Source organism: Eschscholzia californica, unplaced genomic scaffold (genome assembly GCF_041429995.1).
Source record: "Eschscholzia californica isolate CP2 unplaced genomic scaffold, dmEscCali1.0.p SCAF_2, whole genome shotgun sequence".
NCBI lineage: Eukaryota > Viridiplantae > Streptophyta > Magnoliopsida > Ranunculales > Papaveraceae > Eschscholzia > Eschscholzia californica.
In genome coordinates this window covers 61,582,211-61,599,725 of record NW_028238309.1, presented here as the reverse complement: position 1 = coordinate 61,599,725, position 17,515 = coordinate 61,582,211, and the positions used below count along the sequence as shown (strand labels likewise).

Genomic DNA, 17,515 nt, shown 5'->3' with positions numbered 1-17,515 from the left:
TGATTGTTCATAGTTGTGGTGGTGATTGTTGGGGTGGTGGAAAGTGTTGGTGGTGGGATTTAGGAATGAAGGAAATAAAATATCTTCCACTCTATAATCAATATTTTTTCAGTTTGATCCTTATCAAAATTTGATTTTAGTTCCTATGTGCTCTGTAAATAGCAAAACCCTATTTACAGTGAAAGAGAAAATATTCCAACTTTTAGACTTTGTAAATAGCCAAAGTAGCTCTGTAAATAGTTTTGACCAAAGATTTTCCTCAAAATTTTGTCTGGACAATTTTTTTTTTTTTACTAAAATCAGTCAGAATTGTGGCCGAACAGAGTCTCATCAACCCTGATAGGGGGACTCCTTGGTACACTCCCTGGTGTACTCTCCTTAATAGGACAAGGGGTTTGATCTTTTCACAGTTTTTGTTAGCTTGTGAAAAGACAAAAATACCCATTGTCTTATTAACCACCTCAACTATGGAGTGTGCCAGGGAGTACACTAGGGGGTTCCCCAATCACTCCCATATCATCAGTCAGATCATGGAAAACTCGAATTTCAGGCCAACTTCATTTTTTTTGTTGGGAGATTTCGTCCATTTGATTGGTAGTTGTTGCTAGGGAGTTGGATTTCTTTGTTAGGAAACTATAGGTATAAAGCCATTTTTGTATGCTCGAGCTTAGTAACGCGAGGCTTTGGATGGGTCAGTAGAGTCTTCGCCAATAACAAAATCTGGTATTTGTGGACTTGGACCTAGGTTTGTAGAGCATAGACAATATCGATATTTACTATAGGTTGGGGTGTTAGAATTGGTATTACAGTCGAGAATGGTTCGTCACTGATAGTGGAAAATTGTGATTGTCTCAAATTGCTCAAAGGAGTGTCCGAAGCCAGGGCTACAGGTGGACTTTAGACATAGGTGTCTAAAACGGATACAATATTGATGACTACTACGGTTTAGGGGCACCACATTACGTCAATCCAATTCGTCGTTGCTAGGGAGTTTTGATTTCTTCGTTGGGAGACTACGAGATAAAATTGTTTTTTCGTACTACGGTTCTCTGTATTAAATAAATATTATGTTAGACCCTCCACCAAATCCATGCCCTGCCCGTCTGGCTGGTGTGGAATGCCACATCACCGAAAAATCCTTGACGGAGGAAAGAGTTAAAAGAAAATAATTAGTTTATACGTTTCGGGCCCTTAAGTTTGTCTATATCTTTTCGTCATCTCTATGCGACATATCTCGTCATCTTCTCGGTCCATGTCGGAGTCAAACTCTGAAAAAACTGTCTTTTAGTGAAAAATGAGGCATTATGTCATCCTTTAAGTAACCTCTAAGTAATTGTAGCATGTCCCTATTTCCAAAAGGGTCTTTAGGTTTCATATTGTTTGTTATCGCTCTCTTGTGGTCACAATATAACAACGCTCAAGCGTCACTTTTCACAATGGCACCGAAGCCCATATCTGATCTGGAACTTGAGAAAGCCTTTCGGGTCGGGTTGACTACGAAGCCTACAGGGGAGAGCACTTAGAAAATTCACTTTGAGTACAGGGAAGTCCGTTGGGAAGAATTCCTCAAGGCGTATTACGGTTTGTCACCGAAAGGGTGGATCAAAGCGATTGCAGCGAAGAATTGATCTGAATCGAAGCACTTCGTCTATGGGAGTTATAGAAAGGATAGAATATGACCCTAATCGTTCTTCTCGGATCACTCCAATACGATGGATCGAGGGGGTGCAGCTACGCTTCCATGGAGTACCTCTAGTTTCATTAGAAACCTGCACCACCTTGACTTGCGACTTCTTCCAAATATGATTCTACAAATTAGCATTATGATTTTGTTGAGCGCGAATAGGTTGAGGGGACACTAAGCGATGATAAAATGACGAGACTGTGAAGTTGCCTTTCTTGTTTATTTTTTTTATTTTTTTTGAGAATTCAACTACGATCTATGATAGTCGTTACAAGGCATTGATGCATCATGAACATTATGATTTTGTTGAGCGCGAATAGGTTGAGGGGACACTAAGCGATGATAAAATGACGAGACTGTGAAGTTGCCTTTCTTGTTTATTTTTTTTATTTTTTTTGAGAATTCAACTACGATCTATGATAGTCGTTACAAGGCATTGATGCATCATGAAGATGTAATAAGCACAATAACCGCCTAATTTAAACCAAGAATGAAAGAGCCCTAAAGTCTGACAACAAAGAGGCCTAAAGCCTGACAAATTATTACATTATTTATTTCAATTGGGATATCCACGTAATAAGAGAGTTATGATTAAGTATCCAATGCTCTTTTCTGATGTTGATATCTTTACCTGATCCCAATTCCGAGACGTGTTGGGATAATGAAAACGGATAGATTCTTAATTTGAGACCATCAGGAATGTGGCTGAGATTTTTTGGACTCTGTGCAATTTGTAATTGGAGTCAGGATAAAAAATATTGCGTAAAAAACAACAGAAAAATGAAATAATTTCATTCAATAGAGGAAAACTAACTACTAAAGAGATATATACAGAAGATTAAGAGTATACACATATGAGTAATTTGGAATAACACAAAATAGTTATTTTTTTTGTTAAGGAACAAAATAGTTATTTGGAATACACGCCAATTGAGAGAGGTTAAAAAAGAGGGGTTGAAATAAGAAACTAAAAAAATGGTCAAAATTGAGGAGTAAAAAGAAATTGAACCAAAACAATCAAAAATTAAAACAAAATGCAGCAACAGGAAATTGACCCTAGAATCACATGGAAATTGAACCCTTTGTAGCATAAAATGAGATTTTCACTATACGCCATATCATACAATTGTGCCTAAAGTGGTCCCTCGGGCATAGGGGGTTTTGTGCGACCGCACCAGTGACACCCCCTCATTCACACCTCTAGAAACCGTATGCAAGAATAATTCTTAGTTGTTCAGTCCTCAAGATGAACCTGCATGTAATAAAAAAGCAAATTCTCTCATCTCTCTGTATATGAATGTTTTGATCATTTGGGTATAATTTTCATATGACCTTTAAAGAAATTCCTCTTTATGCTTATGTGGATCATTTTTTTTTTTTTTTTTGGAAATCAAACTTCATTTAAAGGCCAAAAGGCTAATGAGAATTACATCATGAAGTTTAAAATAACAAAGACACAACCAAATTCGGACAAACAAGACAAGTTATGCCCACTTGGGGTGCCTCTAGAGCTGCCTGATCTAGCTGGTGGGTTTCATCTGGTACTACCGCCACTAACCATCTAAGGGTAGTTTTATAACCAATGCTTCTTTCACCTTCTCTCTCGCCGTCAACCGTGGCGTGCAGATCTCCGGTTAGCGCCTCTGATTCCGGTACATCGGTAGAGAGAGTTGTAAGTTGATGAAGAAACTCTCAATCGTGGTCTATGATCAAAACACTCGACCCTGAAAAGACGAAAATAACAAAAGGTCCTAAAGACCAACAAAACAGGCCCTAAAGACCAACATAACAGGCCCTAACGACCAACAAAGAAACATAACCTTTATTATACTAAGTAAATAGACAACTAGGAACTCTTTCTTCTCCGCATCACTCACTAGATCGATCTTTGATTTCTTAATACCACCATATGAATGAACCAGTTATTACCCTGTAATTAAGAACAACTTTCACCAAGAATACCACCGACGCCACCAATAGAATCCGACGATCGCCTAAAAATCAACGCCACCCACTGGGGATGATCATCTGATGGAAAATGATTATTTGGTCAAAACAACCATAACAGGATGTTACCCAATTTTGGAGAGACCTTGCAAACAAATCTTTCCAATATCTAATTCAATTAAAGGAAATTTAATTCCTTCCTCATGACTCGAATTTGTAGGTCTTAATTGTTGAGTTCTAGAGGGATAAGCTTGAGATCCAGAATTCTTAACACTATAGTAGTAGATCAGACGATTTTTCAATTACCACAACCGAATGGCTCTTCTGACCTAATTGAACTGTGCTATTGATAAACCGAATTAAGTTTTGTGCCATTCTCCAATAATCAAATTTAACATCTATTGTCAAAAGTACTTACCCGCAAGTGATGAATAGTAAGGGCTATTGGTGGGAGTATTATGCATTAATAATGGTGAAAAACACATCTGTAATGGTGAAGCACACATCAACCATGTAAAGAAATCTCCACCACTTTTCCCCTTCTGAAAATATAGGTATATCTAAATCAATTGACTTGATCCTATTCTGCCCAAATAATGGGGAAGAACACATCAACACATCTATAATTTAGAGAATGAAAACAAAAGAGAGAAAAGAGATGGGAGAGAAATAGGAAAGAGAGAACCCTAGAGACTACTGATGGAGGAAAAACTAAAAAAAAGAAGGAAAAAATGGGATCCGGCGAAGGGGGAGCCCTTCGCCGGAAGAACAAACACAGATCTGGTTGAAGAGAGAGAGACGGTTATGGAGAGAGACGGTTATGGAGAGAGAAAGAGAATATTATGACAAATTATTTGCTTATTTGGATCATATGGAGCTGAGACATATATAGTATTTAAAATAGGTTCTTCTAGTTTCTTTTTTTGTTAAAACGTCCTTCTAGTTGAATGTCAACCAAAATATATCATCAAAATAGTGTAAAAGGAAAAATGAAATTTAAAAAAAGAAATTTAAAAATAAGTCACAACTTTTTCAATTAAATACATTAAGTTATAATTAAACATTTGATTCAAAGGTATAAGTGGGAATCAATAAAGTTGAAACTCTTAATCCAAATTCCAAATATGAACATTTATTGAAAGGGTTTCTCAATCACATGCTGCACATGAGGACATAAAATTCAAACTCTTAATCCAAATTCCAAATATGAACATTTAGTATGGTACTTTTTTTTGTTAAACTAATTAGTATAGTACTTCGTAAAAAAAAGTTGGTACTATGGCGGGTTAAAATTGAAAAAGAACTACGTTAATTACATTTTGGCTCATCAATTTGTGATCGACTGGTCATTTTCGTAAATGGGCTTTCATTTTAGCCTTCAATCGTGTGACAATTTTGTTTTGGACTTCAATTTTGATTATAAATTTACCAATTTTGTCATTGTAGTATATTGCAAATATATTTATTTCAAAATAAAATCTAGAGTTAATTCCTATATGGCCCCCTACTTTGTGACCAGCTTTCTTTATGGCCCCCTTTTTTTCGTAAATTCAAATATGGCCCCCTATTTTCAGACAAATGTCATTACTACCCCTCTGATTAATGTATTTTCAAAATAAAATAAAAAACAAAACCTAAATTCCACCTCACTTCCTTCTCCACCACTCATCTATCTCCACGTCACCTCTCTCTCCAACTCACCTCTCTCTCTCTCTCCAACTCATCTCTCTCTCTAACTCACCTCTCTCTCTCTCTCTCTCCAACTCATCTCTCTCTCTAACTCACCTCTCTCTCTAACTCACCTCTCTCTCTCTCTCCAAGTCACTCCTTCTTCTCCGACGAAGGTCGCCGGCCGGAAAATTTTCCGGCCGGCGACCTTAAAAAAAAAAAATTTACCCTCATCTCTCTCTCTCTCTAGAAACTCCGGCGAAGGGGTTTCCCCTTCGCCGGAGTTTCTAGAGAGAGAGAGATGGAAGAGGTAAAAAAAAAATTTTATTTTTTAGTTAGAGAGAGAGATGAGTTGGAGAGAGAGAAAGAGGTGAGTTGGAGAGAGAGGTGAGTTGGAGAGAGAGAGAGATGATGTGGACAGATATGTGTGGGGGAGTAGGAAGTGAGGTGGAATTCAAATTTTCTTTTTTTTTTTATGTTGAAAAAATATTAAAAAGAAGGGTAATCAGGACATTTACCTCAAAAAAGGGGGCCATATTTGAATTTACAAAAAAAAGGGGGCCATAAAGGAAGCTGGTCACAAAGTAGGGGGCCATATAAGAATTAACTCTAAAATCTATCCCTTCTCACCTCCACCCAATTTGTCCTTTCCTCCACCTAATATCTTTCGCTCCTCCACTTCGTCATTTCTCCACTTCATCTCATCCCCTCCGTTCGAACAATTAATTGTTGATGTTGGGTGTGGATTGACAACTCTTGCGGATTTTTTTTTTCTCTTTTTTTTTTTTTTTTTTTTTCTCAAGTTTCACCACCAACACCACCCCAATTTTTTGTCTCTAAAATTCGGTGAAAGGATGAGAACCCTTTGCGAGAGTCATTTTGTACAATGAAGGTGGAATGGTCCCCTCCTATGAATTAGATTTTTTTTCTCCTTCATGAGGTGAAGGGGTGACCACACCTTCAGCAGCGCGCCCTATGCCGACGACTCACGCCGACGAGGCGACGACTATCCAAAACGAGGAAATGAGATGACGTGGAGGCAGGGTCTACCCTGACTCTTAAAAATTCCAAAGCGAATTAAATAAATGAGACTCTGTACTTTTTAGGTGTATGCATGCAACTTAAAATTTGCAAACCCCACCTATGCTAATTTTGTTTTGTTAAAAAGATCCATCAATTTTTTAGGCTTCAATTTAGTACGCAAGTTTGCACAGGTTTGTGCATCAGGTATTCACAAGATAACTCAAGTTTTGCGAGCTTTACACATAAGCCGGTACAAGTCCAATAATAGTTGCACAAGGTCTCTACAATGAGTAGTTAAGCCACAAAGTATTCTCATGTAGTTTAATACCAAGTCAAACATTAAATTCGAGCCAGCTTCCAGTATATACATGATACGTAAGAAACCCAAATTGTTTCCTTTAAACTTGACAACAACTCTTAATATGTGAGTTAAGAGTCGATTGGCACTGGGGTGCCACCAAGAAATGGTGGACTCTAAGGGACTCTATATAAATCACATATTACAAGGACCTTTTAGGAATTATAAGAAATCAAACGTCTTAAAACCGTCTAACCCGTGTTGGTCCCACAAAAGCACATGCAATAGAAATATCAAGTGGGTGACTCAAGGAGAGACAACAAAATTTGAATCAGATCCAGCGGTTTGCCAGAAGAAAGGAAAATACTGCTTGCTTGCTGCTGAGTCAGATTTTCGAGAAAACAAAGTGGATAGCTTCAAATCTACGTGCCAACCTTATCTTCTCTCTCTCTCTCACTGTGGCTGTGGGCGCCTCCCTCATTACTACTCCCTATTTTCTCTGTGGGTAGTCTCAATTGAATTCAATATTCTAAGCCCTAGCTAATAGTTTCTCTCTCTACTTCTCATGACACATTAAGAGGTCACCAAATCAAGTTTATCTTAATATAATTTCATTTGTCCTGATTTGCAACATTGTCAAGTGTGTTGATTCATTGTTAACCAACTCTTCTCCTTTTCTTTTTCCTTTTCTCTTATTAATTTTATTTTATATAAATTATTTATTAAATCATATAATTTGTATACATTATAAAGAATGAACTATCATTATAACAAGAACATAAACTATTGATAAACCGCTTTGAAAGGAACAAAGAAAAGAATCTTGTCACATGGTATTAACCAAAAATTATTTGTAGTATACTATTCAGTGTTGGTACAGAGAACAAACTAGTTCAAAAAAAAAAATACAGAAAACAAACTTAGATGATAAATTACAACGTCAGATATTTGATCTCGAAACCTCTTAAGTTTCATACGAGCGTAAGTCTTCTCATTTGATGCAAAATGAATCCATATTTTAGTAAAATTACAGAACCGACTACACAGTTAACTAATATATTACATCATTAAAACTTTCATAAGCTATATAATATTATTCAACAATAAAATTAAATAGTTAGTAACAAGACCCCTTTTTAGATTATTATCTTTAATTAGTTCTGGAAAATTGTCCTCAATATACTTTCCGCTTAAAACCCAAAATATATATAGTCAACAAAACCATGACCAAATTTGCATTGAAATTTAATAGGCAAGATCTATCGAAACGTACAATGAACCAAGATAGTTCCAAATTAACCAACTATATGAATATATGAGCAGCGAAAGATGTGATTCTATTTCAACTTGTACAACCAAACCACTTTTTCAAAACCAACACGAATCCTTACGAACCACTCATTATTATAGATATATATCTTTTGCTCAATATCGTTAGTATCCATACGAGTCGACATATCTAGAGTTAGTGTTTTTGTAAGGTAGATAACCATTATCATCTTTCTAGAGTTATTATATGGGGCAACATCACTATTAGGTCAAATGGTGGGACCTATGACCACTTGTCGGTCTCATCCACCAATTGAAAGAAATTTTTTTTATTTTTCTATAAAGTCCCAAGAAACGTAATCCCCCATCAACCACAAATAGCGTCTCTCTTTACCAATAATTAACACAAGGAAGTTCAAAATTTGGAAGAAACCCCTAATTTCAAACCTAATCGTTTCTCATTTCGATCTGTATTCTCATCTCTTCCGATTCTCTCTTTCTCTCTCTAAAATTTAGTTGAATTTGAAGTTTATAGTGTGTTGATGGACTGTTGTGTCTCTTACAAAAGAATCCCCATTGTTGAAACTTTACCCATTGTGGTGAAGTCCAAAAGGGGAAATCACAAAGTTTTTGTCAAGTTTGGATTTTTCTCTGATTCTTCTCTCAAATCTTCAGTTTCTTCTCAGGTTTGTAGTTTAATTTTCTCTCTCTATCTAATTATCGATTCATCTCTGTCTGTAAAAATGAATTAGGGTTGATTTTGAGTGATTAATTGCATATTAGGATGAGTTGAATTTCAGAAATATCAAAGATTTATTTGGTATTGATCAATTACCATTCAATTTTTAAACGGGATTATAAGTCAAATATCTATTTGATTGAATACTGAGAATCTGTGAATTCTCTTCATTTCAATCTATTTGTGACTAATTTGACCTAAAATCATCTTCAAAATTTGAAATTTGAGCTAGATCTTATGAACTGTTGTATTTGATTATGAATTTGACTACAAAAAGATTCAAATTTGAAACCCAAAATTTATACCCAATACTATTGAAATTGAGCTGATTTGTTTATGTTATTTTGTGAATATAGGGTATCCTTAAGATCTCTGGTGCTCAAAACTGTAATAGAAGGATTAAACCATTTGTTGTTGCATCTGCAAAAGCAGATTCTAGTCCTTGTAACTTTACTGGTATTGGTACACCCCTTGAGCCAAGATCGTCGGCCGGGAAGTTCTTAAGTAGTATATTGCAAAACCAACGTCATCTGTTCCATTACGCGGTAGCAGAACAACTCGACGAATTAGCTACTGAAAGGGACGGTGCAGTTGCACGCAAGAATCAGAGTTCGGGTTCTTCGGAGTCCCTTCTTCACAGGTTAGACTTTACAAGTTTGGATATCCATAATGTGTATAGCTGTATATAATGCGGCTTAAGTGGCTCATCGGCCTTAAAATGTGAAAAGATTTGTGGGTTTTTGTTGAATCACTCTGAGCTTCTCAATTATTCATGAAATCTAGGTTGTAGTCACGGAACAGAGGAGTATACGTGGATTGGGCACTGGTTTGTAGGGCTAGTCTAGCGGATGGATTTATTCAGACTAATTAGTATAAACCGGGATAAATGGAACTTATTAGGAACACTAGAAAAGGTTTATTGTCGCTAGAGTCGCATTCTATTATTGTTGATATTGTTACCTTTGTCAATGCCTGAAATATTTTATTTCTAAAGCATAATATCCTCGAATCAATCAACTAAATATTTTGTTACATTACTGAATGACAGGAGAATTGCAGAAATGAAAGAATACGAGTGCCAAGTTGCTGTAGAAGATGTAATGTACATGTCTATTGTCAAAAAATTCTCTGATTTAAAGGTTCCAATGGTTCCAAACATCTCTAGTTGCACTAGTAATGGCAGACTACAAATATGGCCATCAAAAGAAGGCGAGCTCGAGTCAATTCACAGCTCGGAGGTTCAAGAAATGATGAAGGAACATCTCGCCACAATTCTCGGTTGGAGATGGAGGTCTAATACAAAAGGCAACAAAATCACATATCAAACTGGTAGGCTTCAACTTGGTCGAGTCTATGCTGCTTCTATCATGTATGGTTACTTTTTAAAGTCAGCTTCCTTGAGATACCAAATGGAGTCTAGTCAAGCTTTGATGTATGAACATCTTCCACTTGCATTCACTGAATTCTGCCCACAAGGGTTGAAAAACGTCGCTGTTCTTGGTCAATCTAGTGATAGGCGATCAACTTCATTATGTCAAGAGTCATATAGTATGAAAAAAGTTCAAAACTTGAGGAATTATGTTGTTGGTTTCGACTCGGAAACCTTGCAAAGATGTGCCAAGTTGAAATCTCAGGAGGCTGTGAATCTAATCGAGAAGCATACATGGGCATTATTCGGGGATGGGAAAACACATGATGATGAAACCGATGAGGTGATTGCCGTTTCAAATCCGAGCATGAAGAGGTTGGTTTTGGAAGCTGCTGCTTTTGGGTCCTTCCTATGGGATGTTGAAAAATCTGTGGACTCTGTGTACAGACTGAAGGAAACTTGTTGAATTGGTCCAAAATTGTATAAACAATGTATATTACCACTTATTGTACGCAAATATTAAAGAATTTGATAGTAAGTATTTTAGAAATTCTTGGACTAAATGGTTGTCTTGACATAAATTACTGATTGAACTTGTTTATGCTTCCCAAGGGTAACCAATTATGATTACAATTTGGACTTGGGTACCTCACTAGTTGGTATTTTCGAACCAAAATACATGTTCTACTATAGAAAATAAGCAAGAACAATAAGTCAATGCTATATAAATTTATCGTTTCATTATAGACGTTTTCAAGTGAAGAGAAAAAGAAAAGGTATAATACGCTAAATGGTCTGAAATATGATGCATATCATTGGTGGAACGTCTACGTAGACGGTTCCCATGAGACATTCGAGGCCAGTCACGTACGATCGCGAGGGTCCCAATATTCGAGACCACTTAGCATTACTATTTTTATTTTCAAACAATTGTTTATTGGTTGAATAAAAAGATAAACTTCGAAAGGATAACAAGATTTTGAGTTAAGTCCCATGGCCATTTTCTTTTGTTTTTTTATTTATTTATTGAAAGAGTCCCATATGGCCATTGGAGTCATGGAAAGTTGCTATTTTTTCTTGTGTTTTGGATAAGAAAGACAACAATTAATTCCAACCTCTCTTTTAGAGGAGCTTCCAGATATCTATCACTGTTCATTGGCGAGTTGGATCCTCCAGGGGGACCACGTAATCACGCCCTTCTAGAAAGACTAAGTTGATTAGTAGTGTACGACTATAGTGGGTGGGCACTCCAAGGATCACACACATATTTTTTTTTTTTTTTTTTTTTGCTATTGTTGATATCCAAAGAAAAATAACGTAATTGTTGAAATTTTAACCAAACCCCGAACTCTTATAGTTTTAAGTGATACAATGGCGGTGGTAGAGCCCTGGTGGGTGAGGTGCAGCGGTCGCAGTAACGATGAAAGTGAAAATATCGAGTATGATAGTTGTGATTGAGGTGAATGTAGTGTGCGGGTGGTGGCAGTAGTTGTACCGTTGAAGTGCAATGGTGGTGCTGACGTTGAAGGTGTTTAGTGGAAAGAAAAATATGTGGACTCCATAAATTAGACCGATCATAATTTATCAACGTAAATATTGAATTTAAGTTGCTTAACTATATAGTCGTAACAAAAAGAACAATATATACCAACTTTTAATATCTCTACTCAAATAAATTTAAAAATTGTTTTTACGTTTTTTTCAAATGACAGAAATTGCACACTAATGTGACCACCACCACACGATTAACTACAAAAATGCCTATTAGTGGACTCCACACCCAATCCAATTATAGACAGCTGCTAACCACACTAAAATCAACCTAAAATGATCTTGATATTATAGTTGGTGACGCGGACAATGAAATCAAGTATAAGGAGGAGACACTTTCAACTAAAAAAATAGTACAAGAAGGATGCCAAACAAAAGTAAAAGAGGACAAAAGGATGCGAAACAAAAGTAAAAGAGGACAAAGGCTAAAAAGATGAAAAGAACACGAACAAGTATGTGCTCCCAAAATTTTGAAAGGACCGATATGACAAATAGATGTTAACACACGTCTCTTTTAATTTCAACTTACATTATTGAAATTTTGCTTTACATTCTGCCACAAAAATTCCTAATATGTATGCTCTCTCGAAAAATTGACAATAATTTATCTACGAGAAGCTTCTTGAATTATCTCTGAACGTTATATGATTTTTTTTACAGTGAAAAAGGGTGACATTAATATTCATCCATAATATTTATAAAACACTCTAATTACAATTGACCTCCCGACTTCTCATGTTTTGGAATATATACATAAGAGTGTATTGTCAATTTAAACTAAAACTTGTTTTCTCAACCGAAACAACTAAACTATCATGTAATTACTCATTTACATGCATCTTATTCCGTAAGCGCATTTTAAACAGATTTTTTAGTAATGTCGAATCAGATGCTTTTTTTTTCAATAAATATCTTATCATGGCTATAAACACGAAAATGAATTAAAATAAACAAATTTATTAATTTTATATAGAATTTTGAGAATTAACAGTGACGGTTCGTTGGTTCGTATCCAATATTTTGGAATCATCTGTTACCAAATCGTTAATGTTTTGGTTAGTGATTTCTCCAACCGTTATCAAACTGCTCAAAGTTTGGTTCGGCTACCTTCCGAACCCTCAAGGAACCGTTTGGATACTACTTGGATGTCAAACCATCCATGCAAACATTTTGTTTTTCACGAAAATTTGCGAACCGAGTTACTTTGTTCATACATTGAAATCAAGACAACACTATTTGAAAACCTGAAGAAACAACCGAACATACATATAACATCTTCAAAGGGTTTTTTTTTTTAATAATGGGCATATGCATTTAAATTAAGAGCAACATAGGAGGGAACAAAAACAAAAATACAAGGACCAAAAGAAATTTAAAATGGATTAGAGGGGATGAATCTTGACACTTTGCCTCGATTCATGTTGAGGAAACAAGTTAATGTGGGTGAGCATCAAAATGTTCACAAAATAAGGACACACTCCATATAACTTAGTATAATATCCAATCACCAATCGGATAAAATTATAATAGTTTAATGTACTTCTTGGATCGTGGACATGAAAAAAAAAAAAAAAAAAAAATTCAGATGTTTGTCGGTAAAGTCGGTTTCTTATTTTTATAATTTCTCTTGTCCTTGTACAGTAATCAAATTTTATTCATTAATTAAATTTATCTTCTATATATCATGGGTATGTATTTGAGTAATTTATACATGTGTAACATGTCTACCAAGATATATGTCATGGGTATGGATATTTAGTGCCAGGGGAAGAAATTCACCTTATTCATTGGTCCGTTCGAATATTAAAGTAATTTCCTCGGCGTGGGCTTAAAGGTTCGTTAACGTTAAGACCGTTGCCAATATTTTATATGCTATTTCATGACAGTTCTATATGCATATATTTCAGTCTGAATTGTTATTAGAGCATCAAGATTTTCACACGCGATATTATGCTATTGTATCGTAAAGTACTTGCTATTTACATGATTGGGGAATGACTTGATTTGTGAAGATATTTGTTCGACCAACTACCTTGTCGGTCATATTATCAAACTATCCAAAGTTCAATACCCCAACCCCACATAATAGTGGTTGATATCATTTCTAAAGAATATCTAAACTGATATTGTAAGAAAATATCTAAATAGACTATTGATTTGTTTTTCAGTGTCTACTAGCTAGTTGGGTCCTACAAGGGGTAGATCTTTATAAGTTGGAGTCTGCTAGGACATTCTAACCTACCCTTTAGCCTTTAGCATCAGAATATATTGTTGATACGGACATACCGTTGTCATATGAAATTATAGAGCTAGCTACAATCAAATCCGGTAATTTTTCGCCAACAGTTAATTTAAAAAGGAAAAAGAATTACATTATTTTTGGTAAATCTAGTACTTCTTTTAAAACTTCTCTAACTCTACGTGGAGAGAATTACAATACAAAATATAACAGAATTGTTCATGAATACGGAATACCTAAATGACGAGTACGGAAATACTGTAAATATATTTTTAATTTATTTAAATCGGAGCTTACCTTTTACAAGTTGTAGTTAGTTCCAATGGCTGTTAATAGGAAGAAGTGAGAAAACTCTGAAATTATATAAAGAGAGATAAAAACTCTGAGTGAGTTCAAGAGAGTAAAGAGAGGGAATAGTTGTTCCAAAGTTTTTTTTTTGTTGCAATTGTAGCAAAGTTTGTTAGAGAGAGAAGCAGACGTTTGTGTTAAAGTCTAAAGGCCCCTCCCTCCCTTATCCTTTATTTTTCTGTTAGTTTAGGAGCACTATCACTTCATCTTCCTAGATTGCTTACACCATCTTTACACCACTGTACTTCATTAATTAAGTTCTTAAAGAGAGTAATTATCTATAACTCATTTCGAATTTAAGGTCTCATTGAGAACTCATTTCATAGAATAAATTTATAGACTAGAAAAAAACCTAAAGTCTTAGATATTAAGTACTGAGTGATGAGTTTGAGACATGAAGATTTTTTTTTTTAGCTTGGGGTATGGACCAACTTTGACTAACTTTATCATCCAAAGAGTAACGTCGTCAAAAACAACAATTAACATTAATTAACTCTCCTGTTAGTAAAAAAAAAGTGAGATGCCTCAAACACTAGTTTTATTTAACTTTTGATGCCACAACATTAATTTTTCAAATTCAAGTGTCCCTTACACTACTAGTACAATTTTTCAGAAATATTCGAAATAAAAATAAAAATCTAATTACATCCATAATATAGTATATGAAATCCTAAAATATTCGAGGTTACTCCATAACTCTCTTGCGGCGGAGGGAAGAGTTTCACTTGAAATCTTAAAACTCTCCACGCGGGTTCTCAAGAAGGAACCCTTCCTTATTTCGCCAGGACAATGAGAAGATGGAGAGAGACGGTGGTAGGGTTCTTCTAAGTTTTTTCCACTCAAAACTTGAATTATTCTGATACAAAAGGTTGTTCTCTAATTCATCGTCATAAATTTAACATCTTTTGATCTTTTTGAACAACACTAACCTACTTGAATATTAACAGAGATTATTTTTTAACATTAAGATACTTTAATATTTATGAACAAATGAATTGGATATATTAATTTTTGGACCAATTTTTGTGTGTTTGAATGGATGAATGTATACAATCAAGTGTTGTGGTCACACTTTCTGTGATATGTAGGTTCATGCACGAGGTTTATAAATTTATATGAGTGTGAAGGTTTATGTGAATACTAGATATGACCCGTGCCTGAGGCACGACTGTTTTTGTTGAATGAAAGGTGCAAATGTGAAATTCAAATACAAAATTTATAGAACTTTTGGTCCCAAATACTTGAATTGAACTAATGAGTTCGAAACCAAGTAAGAAACACAAAATACAAATTTATAAGTGTTTCATTAAGCACTTTACGCGTTAGACATATGATAGAATACTACGAATAAAATGAAAAATGCATGTGAAGTGTAAGTTTAAGAAATGAAAAATATCATTAGAGAAATGCGTAAATGCACATTCCTAGCAGTGCCTGTTATATTTTCATCCATCCACAATAAACTGGACTATAAATTGTACAATAAGTTTAGTATTCTTTACATGCACTGCTAAGAATTGACAGGGACTCATGTTGCTTGTGGCAGTTCGTCGTGCCGGTATTGACAGGGACTCCTATTTTGTGCTGCAATATGTAATTCTCTGAAATAAGTAACTTAATTTGCTGATGAATTTCAGAAACTGAACCATTATCTGTTTTTGAAGTGGACAATATCATTCAGGAACTATATTTGGCAGGAAAGATATGAATCAACCAAGCTGTGAACTTATAATGGCATAAACACATCAGACATAAGAAACGGAGAAAGAACAAAAAAAACCTATTTGAACAAAGACATCTTGAACACTTTATAAGGGACTCACAAGGATCATATGGTTGAGAAACAATATGAAGATCAAGACTAATATATGGTTGAGAAAATTCAGCCTATTATAGATGAATTCACTGTGAAACAGAATGAATCATGCAACCAATTTTACTTGTTCAGTTAAATATCGTCTCCACAGGTTCCATTAACTGCACATTTTTTGCTTTTCTTCACTAACCATAACAGATAACAAATGTTAATATTCTATTAGACTATCCCCCTAAACCCATAAAAAAGAGGTCGCTATGAGTGTAAAGGAAAAGATTGAAACAAACAAAAGATTAGGATAAAAAACATTAATAATTAGAGCTTGCAGATTAAGAAGCTTTCATTCGCCAACTTCTTCAAAGGCAATACAAGTTCCATAGCTAAACCAAGAGACTGACAATGTTAAGCTCAACCCAATAGACACAATAGTTACTTGGTCAACTCAAACGCCTTAGTTCGTGCTCTATGTTAACTATTGTTCACTCAAAATAACAAAAATATATTCATTCCATGATATTTCACGAAGTTTGGGAAATAGTTTGGATAGATAAATTATTTAGACTCGGTTTTTGTTAACGTGCTATGAATCTATTCTCAATTTACTCACACGATACAAAAAATAGGGTGCGACAATAACGAATAGTCGAACAACTTTTTTATCGAATTCATGTGGACTGACTACAAGCAAGTTTATGTGATAATTGCTGAAAATATGACGCCTAGCCGAAGCATAACTTGGACAGAAGTATTAGCAAATTTGACAAATTACTTTTGTGGATCCCTATTTCCTAATAGATGAAGTATATTGTGCTTGAAGCCTATATTGACAGAGGTCGGAGCATTGATGCAAATGCTCTATTGCCAAATTACCACCTTTTCGGGGAGTGTACAGAAGACAGAAAATTGAACTGTGTCATTCTAGACACATAGTATTTGATTATGCAAAAAGTTAACCATGGTCCATGAAAGGTCACCATACAAGACATCTCCTGTTTCTAATGATCAAATTCAGAAATAGGTGGTATTATTGATTGTAACCTCACCTTTCTTCCTCCATTGTTCAGTGGATTACCGAACAAACCCAATATCACAACAACTCAAAAAGAAACAAAATAGTAAATTTTTAACAAAAGTAAACCATAATAGGAACTCGAAAACTATAGACCATGAACTATGTAATACCTGAGAATTCTAATAATTTTTTTATCATGATGTATTTCATATTCACTTGCGGGAAAAACCTAATTCGTTACCAACATTATAAATCAAAGCACTGTACAATCTCTCTTTCTCATATTTAGATAACTGATAGTACTTACTTTCGCAGAATGAGTGGATAAGCACTGGTGAATGTAGTTGGCTGCAACCCAATCTGCAAAACACCAAAGTATGACAAAAAAGGTGAGAATGAAATCTGCATGTCCACTTTTACTTACAGAAACATGAGAAATATGAAAGACACATTATAGTATTAGAAAAAATATAGTGGTAAGGAAATACGACCAACCTTTCCCATTGCTTGCCAAAGCATTCCGTTTTCAATTTTGACATCAGAGCATAAACC

General features: G+C 35.0%; 1 protein-coding gene across 1 annotated transcript; it reads left to right on the top strand.

Moving 5' to 3' along the window:
* Window positions 1-7,958: 7,958 nt before the first annotated feature.
* Window positions 7,959-10,560, top strand: LOC147559945 (UV-B-induced protein At3g17800, chloroplastic-like). The gene is made up of 3 exons (XM_086661906.1): window positions 7,959-8,575; window positions 8,985-9,268; window positions 9,677-10,560. The coding sequence occupies exons 1-3, from the start codon at window positions 8,432-8,434 to the stop codon at window positions 10,461-10,463; spliced, it is 1,215 nt and encodes a 404-aa protein (XP_086518032.1). The 5' UTR covers window positions 7,959-8,431; the 3' UTR covers window positions 10,464-10,560.
* The last annotated feature ends 6,955 nt before the right edge of the window (window positions 10,561-17,515 follow it).

Excerpts from the sequence above, each read along its gene's own strand:
- LOC147559945 (XM_086661906.1), top strand. The coding sequence starts at position 8,432 with ATGGACTGTTGTGTCTCTTACAAAAGAATCCCCATTGTTGAAACTTTA. Across the intron at positions 8,576-8,984 it reads AATCTTCAGTTTCTTCTCAG|GGTATCCTTAAGATCTCTGG; the intron begins GTTTGTAGTTTA and ends TTGTGAATATAG. Across the intron at positions 9,269-9,676 it reads TCGGAGTCCCTTCTTCACAG|GAGAATTGCAGAAATGAAAG; the intron begins GTTAGACTTTAC and ends ACTGAATGACAG.